The sequence below is a fragment of the Melanostigma gelatinosum genome, assembly GCF_949748355.1.
Source record: "Melanostigma gelatinosum genome assembly, chromosome: 20".
In the NCBI taxonomy this organism is placed as follows: Eukaryota; Metazoa; Chordata; class Actinopteri; order Perciformes; family Zoarcidae; genus Melanostigma; species Melanostigma gelatinosum.
In genome coordinates, this window is record NC_136653.1 from 14,283,454 (window position 1) to 14,310,329 (window position 26,876).

The 26,876-nt window shown below is 46.0% G+C and overlaps 3 protein-coding genes across 3 annotated transcripts; all 3 read left to right on the forward strand.

Moving 5' to 3' along the window:
* Positions 1-55: 55 nt before the first annotated feature.
* Positions 56-11,470, forward strand: dlec1 (DLEC1 cilia and flagella associated protein). The gene is made up of 38 exons (XM_079291894.1): positions 56-193; positions 279-419; positions 544-700; positions 825-938; positions 1,036-1,205; positions 1,399-1,622; positions 2,690-2,774; positions 2,866-2,953; positions 3,242-3,415; positions 3,521-3,657; positions 3,747-3,839; positions 4,022-4,112; positions 4,221-4,383; positions 4,797-4,989; positions 5,118-5,194; positions 5,355-5,517; positions 5,618-5,714; positions 5,860-5,990; positions 6,131-6,292; positions 6,373-6,503; positions 6,633-6,783; positions 7,031-7,147; positions 7,293-7,414; positions 7,519-7,707; positions 7,799-7,866; positions 7,960-8,111; positions 8,254-8,369; positions 8,464-8,534; positions 8,750-8,970; positions 9,121-9,279; positions 9,377-9,499; positions 9,613-9,707; positions 9,855-9,939; positions 10,080-10,277; positions 10,377-10,538; positions 10,672-10,822; positions 11,041-11,158; positions 11,251-11,470. Exons 1-38 carry the CDS (start codon positions 110-112, stop codon positions 11,363-11,365), a joined length of 5,088 nt encoding a protein of 1,695 aa, XP_079148020.1. The 5' UTR covers positions 56-109; the 3' UTR covers positions 11,366-11,470.
* An 801-nt stretch (positions 11,471-12,271) lies between these two features.
* LOC306794320 (tripartite motif-containing protein 16-like) lies at positions 12,272-14,014 on the forward strand (the record flags this gene model as incomplete). Its single annotated transcript, XM_079292356.1, has 1 exon — positions 12,272-14,014. The coding sequence occupies exon 1, from the start codon at positions 12,287-12,289 to the stop codon at positions 14,012-14,014; it is 1,728 nt and encodes a 575-aa protein (XP_079148482.1). The 5' UTR covers positions 12,272-12,286.
* Positions 14,015-18,447: 4,433 nt separating this feature from the next.
* On the forward strand, positions 18,448-26,876 carry LOC306794321 (deleted in lung and esophageal cancer protein 1-like; the record flags this gene model as incomplete). The annotated part of the gene is made up of 31 exons (XM_079292357.1): positions 18,448-18,459; positions 18,598-18,760; positions 18,866-19,002; positions 19,092-19,184; positions 19,368-19,458; positions 19,567-19,726; positions 20,212-20,404; positions 20,533-20,609; positions 20,760-20,922; positions 21,023-21,119; positions 21,265-21,395; positions 21,536-21,697; positions 21,778-21,908; positions 22,038-22,188; positions 22,436-22,552; positions 22,698-22,819; positions 22,924-23,109; positions 23,201-23,268; positions 23,362-23,513; positions 23,659-23,774; positions 23,869-23,939; positions 24,155-24,375; positions 24,526-24,684; positions 24,782-24,904; positions 25,018-25,112; positions 25,260-25,344; positions 25,485-25,682; positions 25,782-25,943; positions 26,076-26,226; positions 26,447-26,564; positions 26,657-26,876. The coding sequence occupies 31 exons, from the start codon at positions 18,448-18,450 to the stop codon at positions 26,769-26,771; spliced, it is 4,020 nt and encodes a 1,339-aa protein (XP_079148483.1). The 3' UTR covers positions 26,772-26,876.

Sequence of the window (26,876 nt, forward strand, 5' to 3'; positions counted from 1 at the left end):
GTGTCGGTTGTGACGTTGTTTTGACGCTAATTGACGAGCTGTAGCTACCTGGAATTACGTTTCACGCACATTTCATCGTAATTAGCTGCGTGAGTGGCACACCTGCACCATGCGAGAAGAACCAGAGACAAGAGAAACATCGCGACTTGATCCGTCTGTGGATAGTCACAGACTTGCATCAGGAAAGTCACAGGTATGAACACCTGCTGCTAAGAATACTTAACGAACCTATATTAACTGACTTTACGTTTTAAAACCATCTCTGTCTTGTTTATTAGGACATTTCTCATGTGTTAGCAAGCACCTTTAAGCACCTATACACACGAGACATCATTGGGAAAGACACTTTGTCCAACCTCATGAAGACAAAGAATGGACGAAGCAGCGACCATGACAGATATGTTGAGGAGCTCCAACAGGTGACCTGACAACACAGTGCCTCGAACACTGGAACAAACTGCTCTGCATGCTTCACAATTTAAAGTCAATAGATGAAATCGTACAGTATTTCATGAAACATGTCATTTATTTTCAATCGCACAGGCTCATTCTGAATACAGCCGGAGTATGAAAGCGGCTGACGTGCTGGAGAGTCATATAATTCAGGCCAGAGCTCGGGCTGTGGCCAAAGAAAGCCGGGCCTATGAGAGACTGAAAGAGGGGATGGGAGACATTAATGATCACCAGGGCATCCTCACAGGTGTGATGGAAACATTGTCATGAATTGATATTGTGTTATACTGTTGTAAAAATACATCTATGTATTTACTTTGAATATACCAACAGGGATGTTATTTGATGTTATTTCTTCTGTCTATTTTCAGTCCAATCAGCCTTTTCCTGGTGTGTAGACGATGATCTTCTCAAAATGAACAACCTGATTTCCCCCCAGGACTACTTATCGACAAAAAAACCCAGAGCGAGACCACCAGCACCAAGTACATGACCCTCTTTTGGATTCATCTTAAATTATTCACAGCCAATGTGTTTTTTCCCCCCCTCAATATTGAACTTACCGTATTCCTTTCCTGTCAGTAAAATGGAATCCTGCCAAACCTACCATCGCCTACACCATGCACATCTCCAGGGAGCCTCAGGATGACGGTTATACTCGAATGCCCAGCCCAGAAAAGAATGAGTCAGATCGCAGCCTGACTCTCGAATCCAGCTCAGATACCCCAAAGAGGAAGACAACTCCCAGGGAGGTGAGGAGTCACAAGCCTACACCCTTTTGATTACAAGAATAGAATGCCTACATTTGAATGAATAGATAATCAACTGAAACAGTAGACCAATTGAACAAAAGAAGACAACATGGACATAAAAAGAGAATTATTAAAAGGCGTTCCTCTGAGTTTTGAAAACTGAAAGCGTCAGTGTTCTACTACTATGTTTCAGAGGCCTGACCAGACCAAACCCAGACCAAAGTGGAAGGGTGAGCCAAGCGCAAAGGATCGGGCAGAGGGGCGGGAAAAACTTCAGAAGCTGAAAGATTCCCACAACTTCCTACGCAATCCTCGCTTCCTTCCTCCCAATGCACAGCCGGGTGGCACGTCCCTCGTCCGCCCCAGAACAAAAGTGGGGAAGATGGAGCGTGAAAGGAAAGGGATGGAGAAGCAAAGGTACCCGGAGTGTGCCGAGCAGAAGGGCACTCACAGTAAATGCTCAGCTTTTTTGCCTTTAAAATTGCTGTGGTTGCTCCATATTGTGGGTATAAATGTCTTTTGCCAAGCTTACAGTTACGCATTACATACGCCTCATCACAGTAGAAACCCTAGGCTGTTTCCATACATCTTCAACTTAACAATTCCCAAAATGATTCCTGTGTAATCAAATCAATCTAGCACAACCCCCCCTTTTACCCAGGGAACCAGAGTTGATTTCCCACCAACTGTGCGGGGAAAAAAGGCATTACATTTGCAGATGGACTGATTCTTAGCAGCCTATCTGGTGAAAGGAAGGTGAAACAACCTGCAATGAGAGCCAAGTATGCATTGGAGGAGACACGCTGACTTATATTCTGCCTGTGGATACAAACACTGTTGGCCACAATTAACAATGGGAGGATATACATGTAGTACACTGTTTGACTACTGTTGGGTTAGCAACATCTACCACGTGCATGTGGTAAGTGTAGTAACGGGACGTCAGGTTCATGTTCGAGTACATGTGCATGATTTTATGTGACTTTATGCTTAATATGCATACGATGCAGTCATTACAAAGGTCACCGGTTCGATCCTCAGCTGCACCGTGTCCTGTGTCGAAGTGTCCCTGAGCAAGACACTGAACCCCTAACTGCTCCCCGGGCGCCTGTCATTGGCAGCCCACTGCTCCCTATATATACAGGGATGGGTCAAATGCAGAGAATCATTTCCCCACTGTGGGACGAATAAAGGAATGTTTATTCTTCTTCTTCTTTTATTTTTTCTTCTTAACAAGAAGCCTTTCCCACTTCCGTTATATTAGTGCAGCGCCGGCTTTGATCCAACCTACAAAGCAAAAGACAAGTTTCTTCTTTGGCATATGTAGAAAGTAAAATCTGAAATGCTTGCTTTGTGGTTTTGACGTCGATTTCAGTGCTGGCGGAGCTCGTTAATAACCCAGCTCACCACTTCCTGTGAGAGCGTCTCTGTTGAGAACAGACAGAATAATCAGGTGCTGTTTTTGTGCTCATCCTCCCTGAAAGCTCAACTGAAAATCCTGTCCCAGCCTTTCTAGCAAAACCTTCAGAGGTGCTTTTCACTGACTACAGTATGGGACGTGTTTATGAGGTATGTCCGAGTAACTTCGACGGAACAATTACAATTTCACAGAGAACTACCAACTGTTCTTTCAATGAGATAATGCCCTTTCCCGTTCTAGACTACCCTCGAGCTGAACAACTTGACTTCTGCGAGCCGCACTGTCCGAGTCATCCCTCCCACCACTCCTTACTTTTCTATTGGCCTGGGTGAGCCTTTTTCTTGTGATTGGATTACACCGCTTCCTCATTCCTGTTCGTGTCGATAGTAAGGACATCATGACTGTATCAAAAAGGCATGCAGGAGTTTTTTCGAATATAGTCATACATCTCTGGAATGCTATTAGGTGATTTCCTGTTTTATGTGTTGCAATCATAAGTGAACACCTGCACCGACTACTGTATCAAACGCCATAAGAAGATAAATAGCACACAAGGGAATTTAGAAACTCATGGTGCAATGTAGGAAGGGAATGATGTTAAGATGTGTTTTGGCAGGGAGATTCCCTGGTGAGGGTGGTGTTGTTGCCCCAGGGATGAGTTGTAAGTACACAGTGCGCTTCGCTCCAGACTCCTTGGGGGACTATGAGGACTACATAGCGGTGGAGACCCTTGCTGGACACCGATTTTGGGTGCCCATCGCAGCCAGAAGACCCCCTCCAATACTCACACGTGAGTCTCATAAGAATCTACCAACCTACCGTTGTTGTTGTAATGCTCATGAGTGTACTTTAATCGGTCGTGCACTGTTGATATTTCCCCCTAATTATTGTGCAGTACCAAGAGTTCTGGACTGTGGTTGTTGTCTGATCGGAGGGGTGAAATTTGTTGAGTTCTTGTGCAAAAATATAAGCTTCAGCGCCGGGACCTTTTGCATCATCCCCAAGAACCAGTGGCCAGCCTCGAACCTCAGGGTGAAAATCAATCTGACACGTTATCTAAGATACAGGAACTGTTCTACATCCGACATTTATAAAAAGGTTTTTTCTTTTTCTTTATATAGTCTGTGGCAAGAATGTACTTTTCTGAGCAGCCACCCTTTGCAGTCAGCCCGTCTCTTTTTGCGCTGCAGCCAGGAGAGGCCACTGTAGTGGAGGTGAGTGTGTTATGGAGGTAAATGGAAAGAAATGCAGATGCAATGCTTCATAGGCCTCTCAGGTTAGAAGCAGCAGGTTTCACTTCTCTGCAGCTGAACACAGTTAGTTTGAATTTAAATTCAGTCCTATAAATTCTCAGTGTGCTTCAAATAATAGTGTGTGTGTGTGTGTGGGTTTGCAGGTGGTGTTCTTCCCCACTACTGCTGAGAGGAGCTGTCAGGTGTTCACTGTTGTGTGTGACAACTGCCAGGTGAAAGACATTTCCATTGAAGGTGAATCTTTTCAGTGATCAGAAAACTAGTAAAACGTGACTTTGAATTTGTCCATTGTAAGGTCCAAGTCAATTTGTCCATTGTCTGTATAATGTGTGAGTTCCCCAGGTGAGGGCCAGCTGATTGCACTTGAGCTTGCATCTGTATCTGGGAAGAAGGAGCCTCCTGTGGTGGGAGAGGTGCGTGACCTCACTGCAGAGCACTTTGTCCGTTTCGGCCCGTGTAACCCTCACTCTGTGCAGCAGAAACAACTCATCATTAGAAACAACGTGTAAGCCTCACCCTCTCATTTATCATCGCTACGAAGCATGAAATAGAACAGTTGATGTCATGTCTCTTCACAAGTACAAACAACACCTGTGCTCTTTGTGGCCTGAGGATAACGTAGTAAGAAGGGAGACCTCTTAAATTGGAGCACTGGGATTCAAGCCCCTAGTGTTGGCAGGATTTAACAGAGTAATTGTGTCCTCGAGTGAGAAACTTAAGTGCTGATTAACTACGAGACCCAGGCCTGCAGCTCCGTCGCTGACCCTGCACAGCGGCACAAGTAGAAGAAGAGTTTCCCTTTGGGGATCATTACATATCACATTAAATCTCTCTCTCTCTCTCTCTCTCTCTCTCTCTCTCTCTCTCTCTCTCTCTCTCTCTCTCGCTCTCTCGCTCTCTCTCTCTCTGGGGCTGAAGCCACTTGGAGCTGCCATTCTGCTGGCAGATCATGAAGCCAAACCTGCAGCCATTCCTTCCAGGGGAAACCCCAGAGCCCTCCCATCTCCAGTTCCACCAGGCCACAGACGATGCTTTCCATGTCAGCCCCCGAACTGGAGTTCTACCCCCCTGCCAGGATCAAGAGTTTCTATTCACCTTCTGCCCTAAAGAAGTACAAAGGACTCCAAATACACAACAGAAAACAATATTTTTATAACACAGTATGTCTTACATTATGAGTCTCCTGTTTGGAAGCTACACGCTGATACTTAATTCATGTGATGTTTGTGTTTTCTTAAGTTGAAGGATTGCCACAGTGTCTGTCACTTAGTCCTGAGGGATGTTCCCCATCTGCCACCAGAGCCCACTGACGAAGGGTAAAGCTCCTGTGACTCTGTATGCACTGTGGTAGAAGTGTATGTAAAAGTAACACCCCAACACGACACATCCAAAGAACTGAGATCACACGGCAAGTTCAGCACACTTCATCGAACAAAGTATTGGATCGTGTGTGTGTGTGTGTGTGTGTACATCTAGTGTCCTTCAGCCCGTGCGCACTGGGTCCAAGGTAGGCGATGTCATAGTCATGGAGATAGAGCTCAAGGGATCCACAGAGCCGTACCAGGTCCTACTGGAGCCCTATGCTGTCGTTATCCCCGGAGAGATCTTTATTTGCTCGAACACCCGCAGGCATTTCAAGGTTATATTCATTTCCTTATGTTACCTATACATGACAGATATTAGATTTCTACCACAATTACAGTTATCCATGGTTGTGTCTGTGTCTTGTGTGTTTTTAGATGTGGAACCACAGCAAAACCCGCATCTTTTTTCAATGGGAGAGAATGAGCAGCGGCAGCCACATCATTGAAGTAGCGCCCTCTGCTGGTAGCATAGGTGTGTCACACAGTACAATGGAGAATAACACAGAAATAATCCTCCTTTTAACTAGGTTCACTTGTACATGATGAATTGTGAACACCATTTCATGTAGTTGATGTATTAGTTCGTTGTTGATTGATCTGTCCTTTTGTGGGTCAAGAGGAAAACGAGTGTTTCGATTTCGACCTGATTTTGAGTGGAGGGAAACCGGAGAAGGTTGTGACCAGTCTGGTTTGCCACATAGAGCACCGCCACGAGCCCGTCACTTTGGCCGTGGAAGTCTGTTTTAAGGTAAGAATCAATCTTAACACCGTCACAAAATGGCAAAAATCTTTCTATTCCACAAAGCTAATGTGTTGCTGTGATATTCCGAGGGTATAGTTTATCTTTGAGCCGTGACCTCTTTATGTGCATCGTTTGACTTCGGCCAGGGTCCCATAGTGACCCTCGGTGTGCCCAGTGTGGAGTTTGGGCTCATGAAGCTCGGGGAGCAGGCACAGACCACTCTGCTCTTCACTAACATTACCCATCTGGAGGCTTCCTGGACACTGGAGGAGAGGCCCAACAGTCAGCAGGACCGCCAGGACACACAGGTGCTGCACACTGGACAATAACACAGCAAAACATTTCTGATAAAAACAACATTAAATCGATATGAATCTCTGTTGCTTAGATATCGGTGGACCCACGCAGAGGTGTGCTGCCCCCCTTGGCCTCTTGCAGTGTAGATGTGCTATTTAGTCCCCATTTCTGCCAGCGATATGAAACAGAGCTGGAGTTGACAGTGGAGAATGGAACGGGATGGTAATGATGCTCAGCTGAGATAAAATAACCGCTGTACTGAATGAAAGGAAGGTCCGTGCAGATAATGATGTCACTCAGCGGTCCGTCCCGCTGATAACAAGCAACACTACCTGTGTGTGTTTGTTGCAGTCACTTGTCGGTGCGAGCGCATGTGCAGTCTCCACGGGTGTGTCTGCTGAACTGCCAGCTGCTCTTCTCTGAACTCTACATTGGAGTTCCTGCCGAGGCAACCGTGACTCTCTTCAACCAGACCCTGCTGCCTTCACACTTCGGCTGGATGGTACGCTGGCGTCGCTTCATTTGACCACCACTTCATTTACTGTGAGAAGAATGAACGATGCAATGAATGCTGCCATCGTGTTAGTCGCCCCTGGTCCGTTTGAATGATTGCGGTGCTTCATCCGTATCGTATGTAAGGCTGTTGGTATACATATGATCTTGGTTTTTTTATTTCTCATATGTCAAATTAAGATGTCTTTCATGACAATTAATACTCGGTGATCTGAGTTTTACGTTTCCCCCACCAGGCTCCGCTCCAGGGTAAACAGGCTGAACTGTGTACAGCCAGTTTTGACCCCTCTTCTGGCACTCTGGGACCGAATGCCAGTTTGGAGATCACGGTTCGTTTCATCTCCCACACAGCTGTAAGTACCAAAGACATTAAAGTCCCAGTGAAACTAAAGTTAGAGCGTAATTAGCTCCTCTACTGTGACCTATTCCCCAGTGACACGGTACAGTTACAACTGGTATATAAATCCTTATCCTTCATATATTTGTCTCTTTGTCCAGCTGGATCTCACTGAGGTAGCTGCTCTCTGTGAGGTCCAGGGGATGAGCTCTCCTCTTGTTGTTGGCATCATGGCTTCCAAAACCAAGAAACTCAGTGTGTCCTACTCACTGCCCAGTGTCTGGTAGTAACCTTGGCTTAAAGTCTATTATCTAACCACCATGGTATCTTCACTAACTCCATCGCATAAGTGTTTGTTAAGTCACGCTCGCTTTTCTTTGCCTTTAGCTCTCCTCCAGATGACGAGAGCCCCTCGGCACTGTTGCTTGACTTCCGTGATGACGTCGTTTTGAGCAGAGCCGTTACGAAGCAGTTATTGATAACCAATCAAACTGCCATCCCTGCCCCTTTTATCATAGAGGCGGATTATTTCACCTGCTGCCATGCCTCAAAGCCAAAGAAGCAGTCAGAGAGAAGGTAAGGGGAGCTAGCTCACCAACCTGAATAATGGATCACAGAATGACTTTGCTGTACTGCAGATGTGACGCGCGCTGCATTTTAATCGCAGATTGACATATGTCAAGAAGCCGCTTCACTCTGTTCAAGCTCAGAAAGCAGAAGAAAAAGCCCTCAAGGGTGAGCTTAACTTTTCATTCGTGCGCACAGCACACACACTTTTCAAATCAAGCAGATTGAGCGCACACTCCAACTTCCCGTATCTCTCGGCAGAGTGTGTGAGCAGCCTGCTGGCTCATGGGAAAGGAGCAGCTTTCTTTGTCCTGCCAGACTCTGGGACGCTGGGACCTTTTGAGACGCAGACTGTGGACGTCACTGCCTACACGGACATGTGGGGCGAATACAGAGATCACCTCATATGCAAAGTACGATGCCATGCAATGGGGTGTAACAGATATTTAAGGATTAGAACTTACTTTTTACTGTAAGAGTAAGATTTTTCAAAGAGACCTGTTGATTTTGTTGCAGACTGATGAATAATGTTGAAATATAATCCCCCCCCCGTAGGTGGGGGACCTCGAGCCCACGCTCATTCCCGTGCAGATGACGGTGACTGGCTGCCCACTCTACTTCCAAATGATGGGCCCACGCCCAGACAACCAGAACCAGGGACCAATAACACAGTCTGTTCTCCTGTCCTGTCCTTCTCTCCCATTAAATCACACTCATGATGGCATTACATCTATATCAGTTTGACATTCCTGCTTGCACCATCAGGTTTGGCACTCGTGTATCTGGAGGGGACACGGTGTCTCGTTGTTTTCGCATCAACAATCCCACCATGTTTGGTAAGGGAAAGTGTGGAGAGCTCCACATGTTTTCTTCAGAGCCAACAACTGTAAAGCGTTCCTGAGCTACACCAATGTCTCCACTTGGTTTGTTTGTGTGTTAGTCTGACTCCTGCTATAGCAGCATGTCTTTTTTTATGTGTAGTCTCCTGTGACCTCTCTGACTCTGACTGACTACTTCAATAAAGTTATCTCATTTAAATCTTTGCCACCAGATATTCGCGTGGACTGGGAAACATACAACATAGATCAGAATGACCATAAACTGGTGGACGTTGTGGTGGCGTATGGAGACGCCTTTCCAGTTAAAGATGCTGACGGCAACGAGGCGTTAAGTGGAGCATTAGGGATTTCTGGTGGGAACGTTCAAACAGCCTGGGAAAGAAATACGACCCGAGGTTCTGAGGGGACGAGTTCCTCCCTCCGTAGCATGACCGTGAGTCCATTTTACGTCGCAACACGGATATGTGAACATAAACTTTAATGACTTTTATGACGATGCCTCTGGGAAATTATTGTGGCTACGTTGCCAGTGAGTGAACCCACATTTCATTGGCTCAAAGCGGCTTCGTCCTATTGATTTCAGAGCGGGGAAGGGGAGGCATGTGTATCCGAGGATGACTGCGAGGAAGAGGAAACATGTCTCGATCCCTCTCCTGCAAAGAAAAAACTCTTCTCTGTTCACATCAGACCTCATGTGGGCAACCTCTCGGATTACCCATACTGCATCACACCCCAGCAAATAGTACGTTGATAAGACTTTAGCTCCACATCCATTTTACCACTCTGCTTTTAGCGATATGAATAACGACGTATTATCTTTTTCTGCTGATTATCTCAAGGTGATTCGAGCAAAGAGCAGCAGCACCATCCATGCGTCTTTCACTCCTTTGACTCTTTCCGGGTCAAGTTGTGAGTCCAGATGTGTGGGCCTGGCTCTGGGCTTCATGAGTCTAGACTCCGAGGTGACGGGCTCAACGCGCCAAACAGCGTCTTTCAATTGTAAATCCTGGAAAAGGCACACAGGAGATGACTCTGACGCAAGCTAAAGTCCCTTGTTATTGTGTTGTGTTTACAGATGGCTGCCTGTGTCCCGGGTAAAGTTGGAAGAGCTCAGGGTTTGGATTTGGAGCCTGTCAGAATGGATCTACTTGCAGTCGTTAAGCCTGCAGTGTAAGCAATTACAGTCATACCAAGTCCCCAAAATCCCGAATGAATCCAAACTCTGTCTGTGTTTCCTAAATGCAAATGAGCTGAGGTCAGACAAGAGGTGGTCTGATTACATTTCATATCTTCCCCTTTGGCTCCATGTTGCTGCAGGCTGATGGTGCAGCTAGAGGAGGACGGGGGGGTGCTGGAGTTTCATGCCTCAGCCGGTGATTTACTGAAGACAACATCCGAGAAGGTCTGTCTGAGAAATCAACAACACTCATCAAAAGTGCTCTGACACACTGAAGTGCATGCATGACGTATTGACCCACCGGTGTTCAGTATTTCAGACCAGTCATGCTCAGCGGTCGCTTTTCTGGTTGTTTTGCTCCGTAGGTGGTAGTTCGTGAATTTGACACCGAACGGGCCTTTCAGCTGAGAAACAACTCAGAAATGCCTCTACACTTCCGACTGGGGACTCAGCCTCCCTTTAGAGTGCTTAAGCAGCAGCTTCGAGTCCGGACCAGCACCTCCAGTAACCCACCTACTGGTGACAGCCAGTCTCTGGTGCTGCACCCACAACAAAGCATGCAGGTGAGAAGAGGAGAGTCGGTCATGTTCTGGATAATACAAAATGTTCCGTTATCTTGTCATTCTTAACAGTTAGTTGTACTCTTTTGCTGTGAATACCAGGTGAAGGTGGCCTTCCACTGCTCCCTGTCCCTTCTGGATCATGCAGACCAGGCAGGCGAGGAAGTCCCTCCTGGGGTGACGCTGATCCATCGTGCAAGAGAGGAAAGGAAGCTGTGTTTCCAGCAAAACCTCCTGATTCACTACAGCAACAACAGCCTGCAGGTCAGACACTGTCGTGAAGCTCAACGGTAGAAATGCGTCAAAAGAGGAGAAACAAACTGATATAACAGAAGTCGTTATGCATGTTTATAGGTAATTGACCTCACAAAGTGACTTTCTTCTCTGCTCTGTGCAGACAGTGCCTCTCTGTGCCCATCTGGAGCTCGTTACAATGCGTCTGTCCAGTGACAGCGTCGACTTTGGGTTCTGCTACGTGGGGCAGACGCAGATAATAGAAGTCATCCTCTACAGACACGGAGCCCACACTGACTGGAAATCAGTTACAGGTGTCGACTGAACTGTCTTCTGTGTTGTTGTCTGTATCGTCGCTCTTACGTTAGCTCTGGGATTTGTTGGGGTCTTCAGTTCATGCACAACTTGACTAAACTGACTGGAATTATGCTTTTTTTGTTTTTTTTTACACATAGTGCTTTGGAATGGCAATTATGAAATATAGCTGGTATCTGAGTAAATGGTATCTGTGTGTGTGTGTGTGTGTTTGTAGAGTCAGATGAAGGAGGCTCCCGTGTGTTCAGAGTGACACCAGACTTTTGGTCTCCCAGGTCGAAGGAGCTCCACGTCACCAGCGGCAGCCAGTGTCTCCAGATCAGCTTCACTCCCAGGTAACAAACCACAGACCGCCATCACAATGTCTACACGGGGTTTATGAGAAGCTTATATAACGTTAGCATTTTGCTACGATTGTGTGTTCTAGTGAGGACAGAGAGTTCAGGGCCATGGTGGTAATCCAGCCCCGTCTGGTGAAGACCCCCCTCACTCTGCAGCTCCAGGGAACAGGATCCTTTGATGAAGTGTACTGGTCGAACTAGAAGTCCCTAAAACATCACAGTCACACAATCGCCACCTGCTCCCCTGAAATCAACTGGTTTATTTGTTCTTTTGTAAGAATGTAAATAAATATGAAGAACAACTTGTCAGGTCTCCATCACTTTATTTACGTATAAACGTGCTTTTAATAATAAGTAAACTATGAACTTGTTGGAGGTTTTCTATCAAGATAATGAATTTAATATGATGAGCCCTGATTTACAATAAACCCTCGCTGAATTACAATCACTCAATCTGTATGTTTACATATTAATGTAGGATTTATGCAGTTACAAATGAATGAGTTCTTATGACACATGAAGTGCAATGTCCTCAATCACCTGCTATTATACATGTTACATAGAGGTATTCACACCTAAGGTGCAATAGCATTAGCTAAGTGGCATGCAAGTATATATGAGAGAAAGGTATTGTACGACAATTTAAATGTTTCATTTGATCACTCTTTTGTCAGCTGTTTTTAAGCAGTAAAAGAACACTGAACAGAATTAGTCCTTTGATGGCTTCATGTTTGTCTATAACTCTTCCTCTGAGGAGACAAGAAATATTTAACAACGACAGAAATTAAACGTTTTCTAAAGTGGAGCAGGTTTTAACCGAGACTCTGCTTGTGAATGAGGAAGCAAAGTTCACATTCACAGCGCTGCTCCTCTTCCTGGAATGAAGCACAGCTTGATCAGCCCTCCTTCTTCCTCCTGCTCTCAAACACAGCCCACATGTTTCCTTGTTCCCTCCCCTTCAGATCTACAGTTTTAAAGATGGGTGTAACCAACATGGTGGTGCAGCGACAGAGCTGACAGCCTCCATTCACTGAACAAACACATGTTGTTCAGATCTGAAGTGAAAGCAGAGTCGCTTCTAGTGAAACGAAACTCAGACAGTCGTCGTCACTGAGAGGTGAAATGGCGCAGAAAGGAGTTCAGCTGGATCGGGAAGCCTTCTCTTGTTCCATCTGTCTGGATCTACTGAAGGATCCGGTGACTACTTCCTGTGGACACAGCTACTGCATGAACTGTATTAAAAGCTTCTGGGACGAAGAGGATGTGAAGAAACTCCACAGCTGCCCTCAGTGCAGGCAGACCTTCACCCCGAGGCCTCTCCTGCTGAAAAACACCATGTTAGCAGTTTTAGTGGAGGAGCTGAAGAAGACTGGACTCCAAGCTGCTCCTGCTGATCACTGCTATGCTGGACCTGAAGATGTGTCCTGTGATGTCTGCACTGGGAGGAAACGGAAAGCCATCAAGTCCTGTCTGGTCTGTCTGGTCTCTTATTGTGAGAAACACCTCCAGCGTCATTATGATGTAGCTCAATTAAAGAAACACAAGCTGGTGGACCCCTCCAAGAAGCTCCAGGAGAACATCTGCTCTCGTCACGATGAGGTGATGAAGATGTTCTGCCGTACTGATCAGCAGTGTATCTGTTACCTCTGCTCTGTGGATGAACACAAAGGCCACGACACAGTCACAGCTGCAGCAGAAAGGACTGAGAGGCAGAGAGAGCTGGAGGTGAGTCGACTAAACATCCAGCAGAGAATCCAGTACAGAGAGAAAGCCGTGAAGCTGCTTCAGCAGGAGGTGGAGGCCGTCAATCGCTCCGCCGACGAAGCGGTGAAGGACAGCGAGAAGATCTTCACCGAGCTGATCCGTGTCATGGAGAAAAGAAGCTCCGATGTGAAGCAGCAGGTCAGATCCCAGCAGAAAAGTGAAGTGAGTCGAGTCAAAGAGCTTCAGGAGAAGCTGGAGCAGGAGATCTCTGAGCTGAAGAGGAGAGACGCTGAGCTGAAGCTGCTCTCACACACAGAGGATCACAACCAGTTTCTACACAACTACCCCTCACTGCCACCACTCAGAGAAGCTACAGACTCGTCCGCCATCGACATCCGTCCTCTGAGCTACTTTGAGGACGTGACGGCGGCTGTGTCAGAAGTCAGAGATAAACTACAGGACGTTCTGAGAGACAAGAGGACAAACGTCTCACTGGCAGTGACTGAAGTGGACGTTTTACTGTCACCTTCACAAGCAGAGCCCAAGACCAGAGCTGAGTTCTTAAGATATTCAAGTGAAATCACACTGGATCCAAACACAGCATTCACACATCTGTTATTATCTGAGGGGAACAGAAAAGCAACATTTATGAGTGAAAAACAGTCTTATTCTAGTCACCCAGACAGATTCACTCCATGTTATCAGGTCCTGAGTAGAGAGAGTCTGACTGGACGTTGTTACTGGGAGGTGGAGAGGATTGGAAGACGAGTTGATGTAGCAGTCGCATACAAGAATATCAGCAGAACAGGGAGCAGGAATGAATGTACATTTGGATGGAATGACAAGTCTTGGGCGTTACATTGTAACAAAAACAGTTTTACATTTCGGTACAACAATATCCAAACTCCCGTCTCTGGTCCTCGGTCCTCCAGAGTAGGAGTGTACCTGGATCACAGAGCAGGTGTTCTGTCTTTCTACAGCGTCTCTAAAACCATGACTCTCCTCCACAGAGTCCAGACCACATTCACTCAGCCTCTCTATGCTGGACTTCAGAGTCATGGTTTAGGAGACACTGCTGAGTTCTGTAAACCAGGGATTCCCAAAGTGGGGTGCGCGCACCCCTGGGGGTGCGCGAGCTGCCTCTAGGGGGTGCGCGAGAGGAAAAGTGTAATGGCGGTCTGATGGTGTAATAATATTAAATATTTAAAAAAAATGTAATTTTAATTTAAAAACTGTCAGGTGGGACATCTGAAGCTATCAGTCGTAAAAGAGGAGAGGGACAGAGAGAGAGAGAGGAATCGGAGGCGAGGGAAACGGAGAGGTGCAGCACAGACAAATCGGGAGCACATCGGCCCATCGCGGAGTCAAGGTGAAAAAGAGGAAACGAGAGTGAGCATCAGACTGGGAAAAAAAGAGGAAATATGATGAAAAGTATGTGTGTCTGGGCTTCACTTGGATTGGCAACGCAGATTCCCCAAAGCCACAGTGCGTGGTGTGCAGTGAGGTTCTGGCTAACAGTCTGAAGCTCTTATTTACGTCGCCACCTGAACACCAAGCATGCCAGTGCAAGTCAAAAGCCCCTTACATTCTTTATATCCAAATTGGAGGAGTTACAAAACAGCCAAAACAACTGCAGTCTCATTCATGTGTTGGTCTATAAATGACGCACTACGGGCTTCATATCTGGTTACAGAATAGCGAGAAAGGGGCTACCGCACACAATCGCCGAAGACGTGAGCTTGCCAGCTGCCAGAGAGATGGTGGAATGTATGATTGGGGAGAAAGAAGCAAAAAAGTTGGACATGATCCCGGTGTCCAACAACACTGTGTCGCGCCGCATCGATGCTTTGTCCGAAGACATCCTGGCTGCATTAGTCGCTCATTAATTGTAAATTAAATGTGATAATCTGCCTCTGAGCCTGTGCGTGTGTCCTCACATCCGTATTGCTCTTTAAAAGTGACGCCTTGTGTCACTGAAAGTTATTGAAACTTTGTTGCAGTGTTTCAGGGCGTTTTCACACCTTCAGTTCGTTTGCTTTGTTCCGATTCAGGGATTAATATGATACAATGTTGCAGTTGCTCCTTTGTTCGGTTTGTGTTCACACTGCAACATTTAACAGCGGACTAAATCTTGTAAACAAATGCCACGCGCGAGCAAACTGTTCTCTCACTGGTCCGATTCTTATGCGGCTATGAAGGCTTAAAAGGCTCTGTTGCGTCTTTTTTTTATTTTTTTTATTAATGGGGGGGGGGGGGGGGGGGGGTGCGCGAACCCGGTCGGGATGTAGAAGGGGGTGCGCGGCCTAAAAAGTTTGGGAACCGCTGCTGTAAACTAAAATAGACAAAAGTGATTTAAGGAACAGCAAATTCATTTTTGTGTTTTAATCCTGAAACTCATTTTGTCTCCATCATTGTCGCTTCATTGCTGATTTTTCTTCACCTGTCAATCAAACATTGAGGGCGGTCTTTGACGTCTTCTCATTATTGTAAATGTTTGAGTGTCTTTAGGTGGAGCTCCTTCCTGTGTCTGTTCAGCCATGGAGGCTGTCACTGCTCATGATGATCTCTGTTGACCTGAACTGATATTTCTCTTCATGAAAATGTAAACTGCTCTGAGGTTTAAATGTTTGATAAATATAAATGTATTGATGTATTTGTTAGTTGTCGTTTCTCTTCCACTGCATGGCTCTTAAAGAGAGAAATCACCAGAGCTTCTTTATCAAAGAGATTTAGTTCTCAGCACTCTTTGTAAAGATTTCTTTAAGTGAAATTATGTTTATTTTCTATAACAGATTAAATGTTGTTCTTGTTGTTTTCTTAATCGTTATACAAATCAGGTACTATGATGTGTTATATAACTAATTATTATAATCATAATCAATAAGTAAATCATGCATTCTTCTCTTTTACAGAACTGAGATTCGGGTCAAACAAATAGATTGTGAGGATGAAGTGAATGTGTTCATGAAATCATTGAACAAGAGTCACTGAACAGACTTTACTGATGGGATGTGAATAAACTGAAGGTTTACATGATGAATAAAGTATTTCTTGATTCAAGAACGAACAAAGTATTTTCTTCTTGTCTTATTGACAGGGTTTCATAAAAAGCTGATGGAGCAGATGTGAAACAAATCCACATTATATTTCGGTTTTGCTGTGGAGCTCACCTGACTGGCCAAGGCCTCATTGATTTTCCAGCAAGTCGATATCAGCCACAGGGGAAATAGATTTTCTCCAGAAGACCCTTTTCGCTGAGATGAAAAAATGCAGCCACAAGGACAAACAAAAGTATGTGAACTGTGCTTTCCGCAGACACATCTTGTTCAAGTGCTACTTGGATAGTAAAGGCTGGTTCAGTACCCACGAGGGGGAACTCCCAGCACGACGTGACCCCCGGGATCGGCAGTAAAAATGCTTTGAGTGCAGACCTGCAACTCGTCTGCAACCCTCGCCTGCCAACAGTATTTATTTCTTAGTATGTAAAATCAGTTTGACTGCTTTTCATAAAACTGGCCGCAAAGGCATCCTGCAAATCTCTCTGAAAAATTCTCCAAAGTGATGCTCCAAAAGCCACAAGAAACACACACACACACACGCACACACACACACACACACACACACACACACACACTGCCTGTTGTTGTTTATAATAGCTGCCCGTGGTGTTCATCTAGCACAGTTCAGTGGTACAGTAATCTACAAGTCCTAAGAGAGATGCAAATGTCCAATTGATATTCATTGCACTGAAGCAGTCTTACAGATCATGTCGGATCACAATAAAACAGTGCCGTGTAGAGCTAATCTGAAGAGAGCGATGCTGCGGTCGAGGTCAGTGGAGCATTTGTTGTTCTGATTGTCTGGTCTAAAATGCCAAAAAGAGGAGACAAGGACTGCCCGGGTTTACATTTTGATTTTGGTCTCTTTTCCAGCTTGAAATGTCATGGTTCTGTCTGACAAGAGCACAACACACGGCTGAGATGAGTTACAATACACTGCTGCATGCTGTCCCCGCTGTCAGAAAAATAAATCACACGGGCTCCCAGTTGTGTCCACATTTTACAGATGTTTACAGATAAACAGGCAAGATCCAAGTTCCTAATAACTCCTGCAGACACAATAAAGGGAGGAACTTTTGGTTAATGGGGACGAGGATTGAGTCATTAGTGCACCATTTGTCTTTATTTGTTTTTTCGACTTAATAAAGTGTTCCTCTGACCCAGAGGAGCACTCGAATCCTGAGAAAGTGCTGCCACACACACACTGTAGGTGAACTCATCGGGTGACAGTCAACATCTGCAAGTGCTGTCGCCACTTTACTTTTCTTTTTTTAAATCCTCTTTTAACTGTCAAACTGTCCTCAAGCCATCAATAGCTCTGGCATGATGGTTACTGCGTTGCACTCTTTTCGACAAGACTGTGAAAACACATACTGTAACTGCACATTTATTATTCTTTATTTTGGATTATTATTTATTCAAGGAAAAAATATGTATTGTGTTATTTGGGTCATTTTTTCTATATTTTTACTATAATTATATCTAATTATAATTACATATATGTATATGTATTCTTAGGGATTAAGTGTATGAGGTTTTCCGGTGGTGTTTGTGTTAGTACAGAATAAAAAATGAAACCGGCCTATTTGCAGCAGTCGCTGTACTTGCTCCAGGTGTCCACGGGGTGGCGCTGCGCCCTCCACTTTGACGCCGCTGTCTCGTAAACGCACCACCGGAGAGCGTCACCACTTCCTGGAGCTCACGTTGTTGCTGACATCAGAGGCGCAGCTCCAGGAGGAAAAAAAACTCAGCTCCTCTCTCTAGTGCGCGTGGAGACAAGCGAAGAGCAGGGTGAAAAAAAAAAGAAAACTTTCCTCTGGAACACATCAACCATTTACAGCGCATTCCTCTCTGTAAACACAGCTCTGGATCATGCACGCGGGGAGAAGAGGAGGTCTTTCTGCCTGAACACAGCGTGTATTTGTAATTCGTCAGTACTGAGCGCAGTTTCCGGATATCAGTCCACTGTTTTGGGGGTGAAGATTTGCTCTGCATCTCGCTGGGATTTTTCCGCTCTTCCTGACGTTCAATCTGTGATAATTTACACTCGCCAGTTAGTTCATCCTCATTCATCCTGCAGCCACAACTACAACATGGAGACACATTGGTAACAAGGTAAACAGTCCAGTCTACATTATGTCGCGACTTGTTTTGTGAGATCACTGCTTTTAGACTGTTAGTTCCTGTTTATGGCAAATGAAATGCCAATACAATGAACTAGAAGTGCAGATTTTAAAGTTGGTCATTTGTAGTTTAAAACACAAACATGCAGTCTGTTTACTGACAGCAAACTTAATGAATAGGACTTCATGCTTCATGTATTTCATGGCAAGTATTTCTTCAGTAAATGTTAATTTGGATAAGCAGAGAGGCCCATAATCAGACCCACATTTGTTGATAAATTCACATTTTGTTGCTAGAATAACTGTTTTGCATTTGACAATGAGTGGCTGTTGTCACCCTCTTTTCACATGGTCTTAATCAAGTGCTGTGCTTCACGTATCATCAGTAAAGTTTGAAATGTCTGGAGTTGTGAGTGATTTCTGGAAAGTAGTTGTCATCTTGTGCTTGTCGACTCATTCATGTTCTGTGGCCTTTTCTTCTCTGCTGTCACTCTTCCAGACCTCTGTGACTCACAGTGGTCAGTTAAGATGGTGTTTTCCTTGAAAGGAGATAATCCACCGCTCTGAAAAGTCCTTCACATGTTCCATTTTGTCGCGCTTCGCTCCAGACTCCTTGGGGGACTATGAGGACTACATAGCGGTGGAGACCCTTGCTGGACACCGATTTTGGGTGCCCATCGCAGCCAGAAGACCCCCTCCAATACTCACACGTGAGTCTCATAAGAATCTACCAACCTACCGTTGTTGTTGTAATGCTCATGAGTGTACTTTAATCGGTCGTGCACTGTTGATATTTCCCCCTAATTATTGTGCAGTACCAAGAGTTCTGGACTGTGGTTGTTGTCTGATCGGAGGGGTGAAATTTGTTGAGTTCTTGTGCAAAAATATAAGCTTCAGCGCCGGGACCTTTTGCATCATCCCCAAGAACCAGTGGCCAGCCTCGAACCTCAGGGTGAAAATCAATCTGACACGTTATCTAAGATACAGGAACTGTTCTACATCCGACATTTATAAAAAGGTTTTTTCTTTTTCTTTATATAGTCTGTGGCAAGAACGTACTTTTCTGAGCAGCCACCCTTTGCAGTCAGCCCGTCTCTTTTTGCGCTGCAGCCAGGAGAGGCCACTGTAGTGGAGGTGAGTGTGTTATGGAGGTAAATGGGGAAAAAATGCAGATGCAATGCTTCATAGGCCTCTCAGGTTAGAAGCAGCAGGTTTCACTTCTCTGCAGCTGAACACAGTTAGTTTGAATTTAAATTCAGTCCTATAAATTCTCAGTGTGCTTCAAATAATAGTGTGTGTGTGTGTGTGGGTTTGCAGGTGGTGTTCTTCCCCACTACTGCTGAGAGGAGCTGTCAGGTGTTCACTGTTGTGTGTGACAACTGCCAGGTGAAAGACATTTCCATTGAAGGTGAATCTTTTCAGTGATCAGAAAACTAGTAAAACGTGACTTTGAATTTGTCCATTGTTAGGTCCAAGTCGATTTGTCCATTGTCTGTATAATGTGTGAGTTCCCCAGGTGAGGGCCAGCTGATTGCACTTGAGCTTGCATCTGTATCTGGGAAGAAGGAGCCTCCTGTGGTGGGAGAGGTGCGTGACCTCACTGCAGAGCACTTTGTCCGTTTCGGCCCGTGTAACCCTCACTCTGTGCAGCAGAAACAACTCATCATTAAAACAACGTGTAAGCCTCACCCTCTCATTTAGCATCGCTACGAAGCATGAAATAGAACAGTTGATGTCATGTCTCTTCACAAGTACAAACAACACGTGTGCTCTTTGTGGCCAGAGGATAACGTAGTAAGAAGGGAGACCTCTTAAATTGGAGCACTGGGATTCAAGCCCCTAGTGTTGGCAGGATTTAACAGAGTAATTGTGTCCTCGAGTGAGAAACTTAAGTGCTGATTAACTACGAGATCCAGGCCTGCAGCTCCGTCGCTGACCCTGCACAGCGGCACAAGTAGAAGAAGAGTTTCCCTTTGGGGATCATTACATATCACATTAAATCTCTCTCTCTCGCTCTCTCGCTCTCTCTCTCTCTCTCTCTCTCTCTCTCTCGCTCTCTCTCTCTCTCTCTCTCTCTCTCTCTCTCTCTCTCTCTCTCTCTCGCTCTCGCTCTCTCTCGCTCTCGCTCTCGCTCTCTCTCTCTCTCTCTCTGGGGCTGAAGCCACTTGGAGCTGCCATTCCACTGGCAGATCATGAAGCCAAACCTGCAGCCATTCCTTCCAGGGGAAACCCCAGAGCCCTCCCATCTCCAGTCCCACCAGGCCACAGACGATGCTTTCCATGTCAGCCCCCGAAGTGGAGTTCTACCCCCCTGCCAGGATCAAGAGTTTCTATTCACCTTCTGCCCTAAAGAAGTACAAAGGACTCCAAATACACAACAGAAAACAATATTTTTATAACACAGTATGTCTTACATTATGAGTCTCCTGTTTGGAAGCTACACGCTGATACTTAATTCATGTGATGTTTGTGTTTTCTTAAGTTGAAGGATTGCCACAGTGTCTGTCACTTAGTCCTGAGGGATGTTCCCCATCTGCCACCAGAGCCCACTGACGAAGGGTAAAGCTCCTGTGACTCTGTGTGCACTGTGGTAGAAGTGTATGTAAAAGTAACACCCCAACACGACACATCCAAAGAACTGAGATCACACGGCAAGTTCAGCACACTTCATCGAACAAAGAATTGGATCGTGTGTGTGTGTACATCTAGTGTCCTTCAGCCCGTGCGCACTGGGTCCAAGGTAGGCGATGTCATAGTCATGGAGATAGAGCTCAAGGGATCCACAGAGCCGTACCAGGTCCTACTGGAGCCCTATGCTGTCGTTATCCCCGGAGAGATCTTTATTTGCTCGAACACCCGCAGGCATTTCAAGGTTATATTCATTTCCTTATGTTACCTATACATGACAGATATTAGATTTCTACCACAATTACAGTTATCCATGGTTGTGTCTGTGTCTTGTGTGTTTTTAGATGTGGAACCACAGCAAAACCCGCATCTTTTTTCAATGGGAGAGAATGAGCAGCGGCAGCCACATCATTGAAGTAGCGCCCTCTGCTGGTAGCATAGGTGTGTCACACAGTACAATGGAGAATAACACAGAAATAATCCTCCTTTTAACTAGGTTCACTTGTACATGATGAATTGTGAACACCATTTCATGTAGTTGATGTATTAGTTCATTGTTGATTGATCTGTCCTTTTGTGGGTCAAGAGGAAAACGAGTGTTTCGATTTCGACCTGATTTTGAGTGGAGGGAAACCGGAGAAGGTTGTGACCAGTCTGGTTTGCCACATAGAGCACCGCCACGAGCCCGTCACTTTGGCCGTGGAAGTCTGTTTTAAGGTAAGAATGAATCTTAACACCGTCACAAAATGGCTAAAATCTTTCTATTCCACAAAGCTAAAGTGTTGCTGTGATATTTCGAGGGTATAGTTTATCTTTGAGCTGTGACCTCTTTATGTGCATCGTTTGACTTCGGCCAGGGTCCCATAGTGACCCTCGGTGTGCCCAGTGTGGAGTTTGGGCTCATGAAGCTCGGGGAGCAGGCACAGACCACTCTGCTCTTCACTAACATTACCCATCTGGAGGCTTCCTGGACACTGGAGGAGAGGCCCAACAGTCAGCAGGACCGCCAGGACACACAGGTGCTGCACACTGGACAATAACACAGCAAAACATTTCTGATAAAAACAACATTAAATCGATATGAATCTGTGTTGCTTAGATCTCGGTGGACCCACGCAGAGGTGTGCTGCCCCCCTTGGCCTCTTGCAGTGTAGATGTGCTATTTAGTCCCCATTTCTGCCAGCGATATGAAACAGAGCTGGAGTTGACAGTGGAGAATGGAACGGGATGGTAATGATGCTCAGCTGAGATAAAATAACCGCTGTACTGAATGAAAGGAAGGTCCGTGCAGATAATGATGTCACTCAGCGGTCCGTCCCGCTGATAACAAGCAACACTACCTGTGTGTGTTTGTTGCAGTCACTTGTCGGTGCGAGCGCATGTGCAGTCTCCACGGGTGTGTCTGCTGAACTGCCAGCTGCTCTTCTCTGAACTCTACATTGGAGTTCCTGCCGAGGCAACCGTGACTCTCTTCAACCAGACCCTGCTGCCTTCACACTTCGGCTGGATGGTACGCTGGCGTCGCTTCATTTTACCACCACTTCATTTACTGTGAGAAGAATGAACGATGCAATGAATGCTGCCATCGTGTTAGTCGCCCCTGGTCCGTTTGAATGATTGCGGTGCTTCATCCGTATCGTATGTAAGGCTGTTGGTATACATATGATCTTGGTTTTTTTATTTCTCATATGTCAAATTAAGATGTCTTTCATGACAATTAATACTCGGTGATCTGAGTTTTACGTTTCCCCCACCAGGCTCCGCTCCAGGGTAAACAGGCTGAACTGTGTACAGCCAGTTTTGACCCCTCTTCTGGCACTCTGGGACCGAATGCCAGTTTGGAGATCACGGTTCGTTTCATCTCCCACACAGCTGTAAGTACCAAAGATATTAAAGTCCCAGTGAAACTAAAGTTAGAGCGTAATTAGCTCCTCTACTGTGACCTATTCCCCAGTGACACGGTACAGTTACAACTGGTATATAAATCCTTATCCTTCATATATTTGTCTCTTTGTCCAGCTGGATCTCACTGAGGTAGCTGCTCTCTGTGAGGTCCAGGGGATGAGCTCTCCTCTTGTTGTTGGCATCATGGCTTCCAAAACCAAGAAACTCAGTGTGTCCTACTCACTGCCCAGTGTCTGGTAGTAACCTTGGCTTAAAGTCTATTATCTAACCACCATGGTAGCTTCACTAACTCCATCGCATAAGTGTTTGTTAAGTCACCCTCGCTTTTCTTTGCCTTTAGCTCTCCTCCAGATGACGAGAGCCCCTCGGCACTGTTGCTTGACTTCCGTGATGACGTCGTTTTGAACAGAGCCGTTACGAAGCAGTTATTGATAACCAATCAAACTGCCATCCCTGCCCCTTTTATCATAGAGGCGGATTATTTCACCTGCCATGCCTCAAAGCCAAAGAAGCAGTCAGAGAGAAGGTAAGGGGAGCTAGCTCACCAACCTGAATAATGGATCACAGAATGACTTTGCTGTACTGCAGATGTGACGCGCGCTGCATTTTAATCGCAGATTGACATATGTCAAGAAGCCGCTTCACTCTGTTCAAGCTCAGAAAGCAGAAGAAAAAGCCCTCAAGGGTGAGCTTAACTTTTCATTCGTGCGCACAGCACACACACTTTTCAAATCAAGCAGATTGAGCGCACACTCCAACTTCCCGTATCTCTCGGCAGAGTGTGTGAGCAGCCTGCTGGCTCATGGGAAAGGAGCAGCTTTCTTTGTCCTGCCAGACTCTGGGACGCTGGGACCTTTTGAGACGCAGACTGTGGACGTCACTGCCTACACGGACATGTGGGGCGAATACAGAGATCACCTCATATGCAAAGTACGATGCCATGCAATGGGGTGTAACAGATATTTAAGGATTAGAACTTACTTTTTACTGTAAGAGTACGATTTTTCAAAGAGACCTGTTGATTTTGTTGCAGACTGATGAATAATGTTGAAATCGAATCCCCCCCCCCCCGTAGGTGGGGGACCTCGAGCCCACGCTCATTCCCGTGCAGATGACGGTGACTGGCTGCCCACTCTACTTCCAAATGATGGGCCCACGCCCAGACAACCAGAACCAGGGACCAATAACACAGTCTGTTCTCCTGTCCTGTCCTTCTCTCCCATTAAAACACACTCATGATGGCATTACATCTATATCAGTTTGACATTCCTGCTTGCACCATCAGGTTTGGCACTCGTGTATCTGGAGGGGACACGGTGTCTCGTTGTTTTCGCATCAACAATCCCACCATGTTTGGTAAGGGAAAGTGTGGAGAGTTCCACATGTTTTCTTCAGAGCCAACAACTGTAAAGCGTTCCTGAGCTACACCAATGTCTCCACTTGGTTTGTTTGTGTGTTAGTCTGACTCCTGCTATAGCAGCATGTCTTTTTTTATGTGTAGTCTCCTGTGACCTCTCTGACTCTGACTGACTACTTCAATAAAGTTATCTCATTTAAATCTTTGCCACCAGATATTCGCGTGGACTGGGAAACATACAACATAGATCAGAATGACCATAAACTGGTGGACGTTGTGGTGGCGTATGGAGACGCCTTTCCAGTTAAAGATGCTGACGGCAACGAGGCGTTAAGTGGAGCATTAGGGATTTCTGGTGGGAACGTTCAAACAGCCTGGGAAAGAAATACGACCCGAGGTTCTGAGGGGACGAGTTCCTCCCTCCGTAGCATGACCGTGAGTCCATTTTACGTCGCAACACGGATACGTGAACATAAACTTTAATGACTTTTATGACGATGCCTCTGGGAAATTATTGTGGCTACGATGCCAGTGAGTGAACCCACATTTCATTGGCTCAAAGCGGCTTCATCCTATTGATTTCAGAGCGGGGAAGGGGAGGCATGTGTATCCGAGGATGACTGCGAGGAAGAGGAAACATGTCTCGATCCCTCTCCTGCAAAGAAAAAACTCTTCTCTGTTCACATCAGACCTCATGTGGGCAACCTCTCGGATTACCCATACTGCATCACACCCCAGCAAATAGTACGTTGATAAGACTTTAGCTACACATCCATTTTACCACTCTGCTTTTAGCGATATGAATAACGACGTATTATCTTTTTCTGCTGATTATCTCAAGGTGATTCGAGCAAAGAGCAGCAGCACCATCCATGCGTCTTTCACTCCTTTGACTCTTTCCGGGTCATGTTGTGAGTCCAGATGTGTGGGCCTGGCTCTGGGCTTCATGAGTCTAGACTCCGAGGTGACGGGTGCAACGCGCCAAACAGCGTCTTTCAATTGTAAATCCTGGAAAAGGCACACAGGAGATGACTCTGACGCAAGCTAAAGTCCCTTGTTATTGTGTTGTGTTTACAGATGGCTGCCTGTGTCCCGGGTAAAGTTGGAAGAGCTCAGGGTTTGGATTTGGAGCCTGTCAGAATGGATCTACTTGCAGTCGTTAAGCCTGCAGTGTAAGCAATTACAGTCATACCAAGTCCCCAAAATCCCGAATGAATCCAAACTCTGTCTGTGTTTCCTAAATGCAAATGAGCTGAGGTCAGACAAGAGGTGGTCTGATTACATTTCATATCTTCCCCTTTGGCTCCATGTTGCTGCAGGCTGATGGTGCAGCTAGAGGAGGACGGGGGGGTGCTGGAGTTTCATGCCTCAGCCGGTGATTTACTGAAGACAACATCCGAGAAGGTCTGTCTGAGAAATCAACAACACTCATCAAAAGTGCTCTGACACACTGAAGTGCATGCATGACGTATTGACCCACCGGTGTTCAGTATTTCAGACCAGTCATGCTCAGCGGTCGCTTTTCTGGTTGTTTTGCTCCGTAGGTGGTAGTTTGTGAATTTGACACCGAACGGGCCTTTCAGCTGAGAAACAACTCAGAAATGCCTCTACACTTCCGACTGGGGACTCAGCCTCCCTTTAGAGTGCTTAAGCAGCAGCTTCGAGTCCGGACCAGCACCTCCAGTAACCCACCTACTGGTGACAGCCAGTCTCTGGTGCTGCACCCACAACAAAGCATGCAGGTGAGAAGAGGAGAGTCGGTCATGTTCTGGATAATACAAAATGTTCCGTTATCTTGTCATTCTTATCAGTTAGTTGTACTCTTTTGCTGTGAATACCAGGTGAAGGTGGCCTTCCACTGCTCCCTGTCCCTTCTGGATCATGCAGACCAGGCAGGCGAGGAAGTCCCTCCTGGGGTGACGCTGATCCATCGTGCAAGAGAGGAAAGGAAGCTGTGTTTCCAGCAAAACCTCCTGATTCACTACAGCAACAACAGCCTGCAGGTCAGACACTGTCGTGAAGCTCAACGGTAGAAATGCGTCAAAGAGGAGAAACAAACTGATATAACAGAAGTCGTTATGCATGTTTATAGGTAATTGACCTCACAAAGTGACTTTCTTCTCTGCTCTGTGCAGACAGTGCCTCTCTGTGCCCATCTGGAGCTCGTTACAATGCGTCTGTCCAGTGACAGCGTCGACTTTGGGTTCTGCTACGTGGGGCAGACGCAGATAATAGAAGTCATCCTCTACAGACACGGAGCCCACACTGACTGGAAATCAGTTACAGGTGTCGACTGAACTGTCTTCTGTGTTGTTGTCTGTATCGTCGCTCTTACGTTAGCTCTGGGATTTGTTGGGGTCTTCAGTTCATGCACAACTTGACTAAACTGACTGGAATTATGCTTTTTTTGTTTTTTTTTACACATACAGTGCTTTGGAATGGCAATTATGATATATAGCTGGTATCTGAGTAAATGGTATCTGTGTGTGTGTGTGTGTGTTTGTAGAGTCAGATGAAGGAGGCTCCCGTGTGTTCAGAGTGACACCAGACTTTTGGTCTCCCAGGTCGAAGGAGCTCCACGTCACCAGCGGCAGCCAGTGTCTCCAGATCAGCTTCACTCCCAGGTAACAAACCACAGACCGCCATCACAATGTCTACACGGGGTTAATGAGAAGCTTATATAACGTTAGCATTTTGCTACGATTGTGTGTTCTAGTGAGGACAGAGAGTTCAGGGCCATGGTGGTAATCCAGCCCCGTCTGGTGAAGACCCCCCTCACTCTGCAGCTCCAGGGAACAGGATCCTTTGATGAAGTGTACTGGTCGAACTAGAAGTCCCTAAAACATCACAGTCACACAATCGCCACCTGCTCCCCTGAAATCAACTGGTTTATTTGTTCTTTTGTAAGAATGTAAATAAATATGAAGAACAACTTG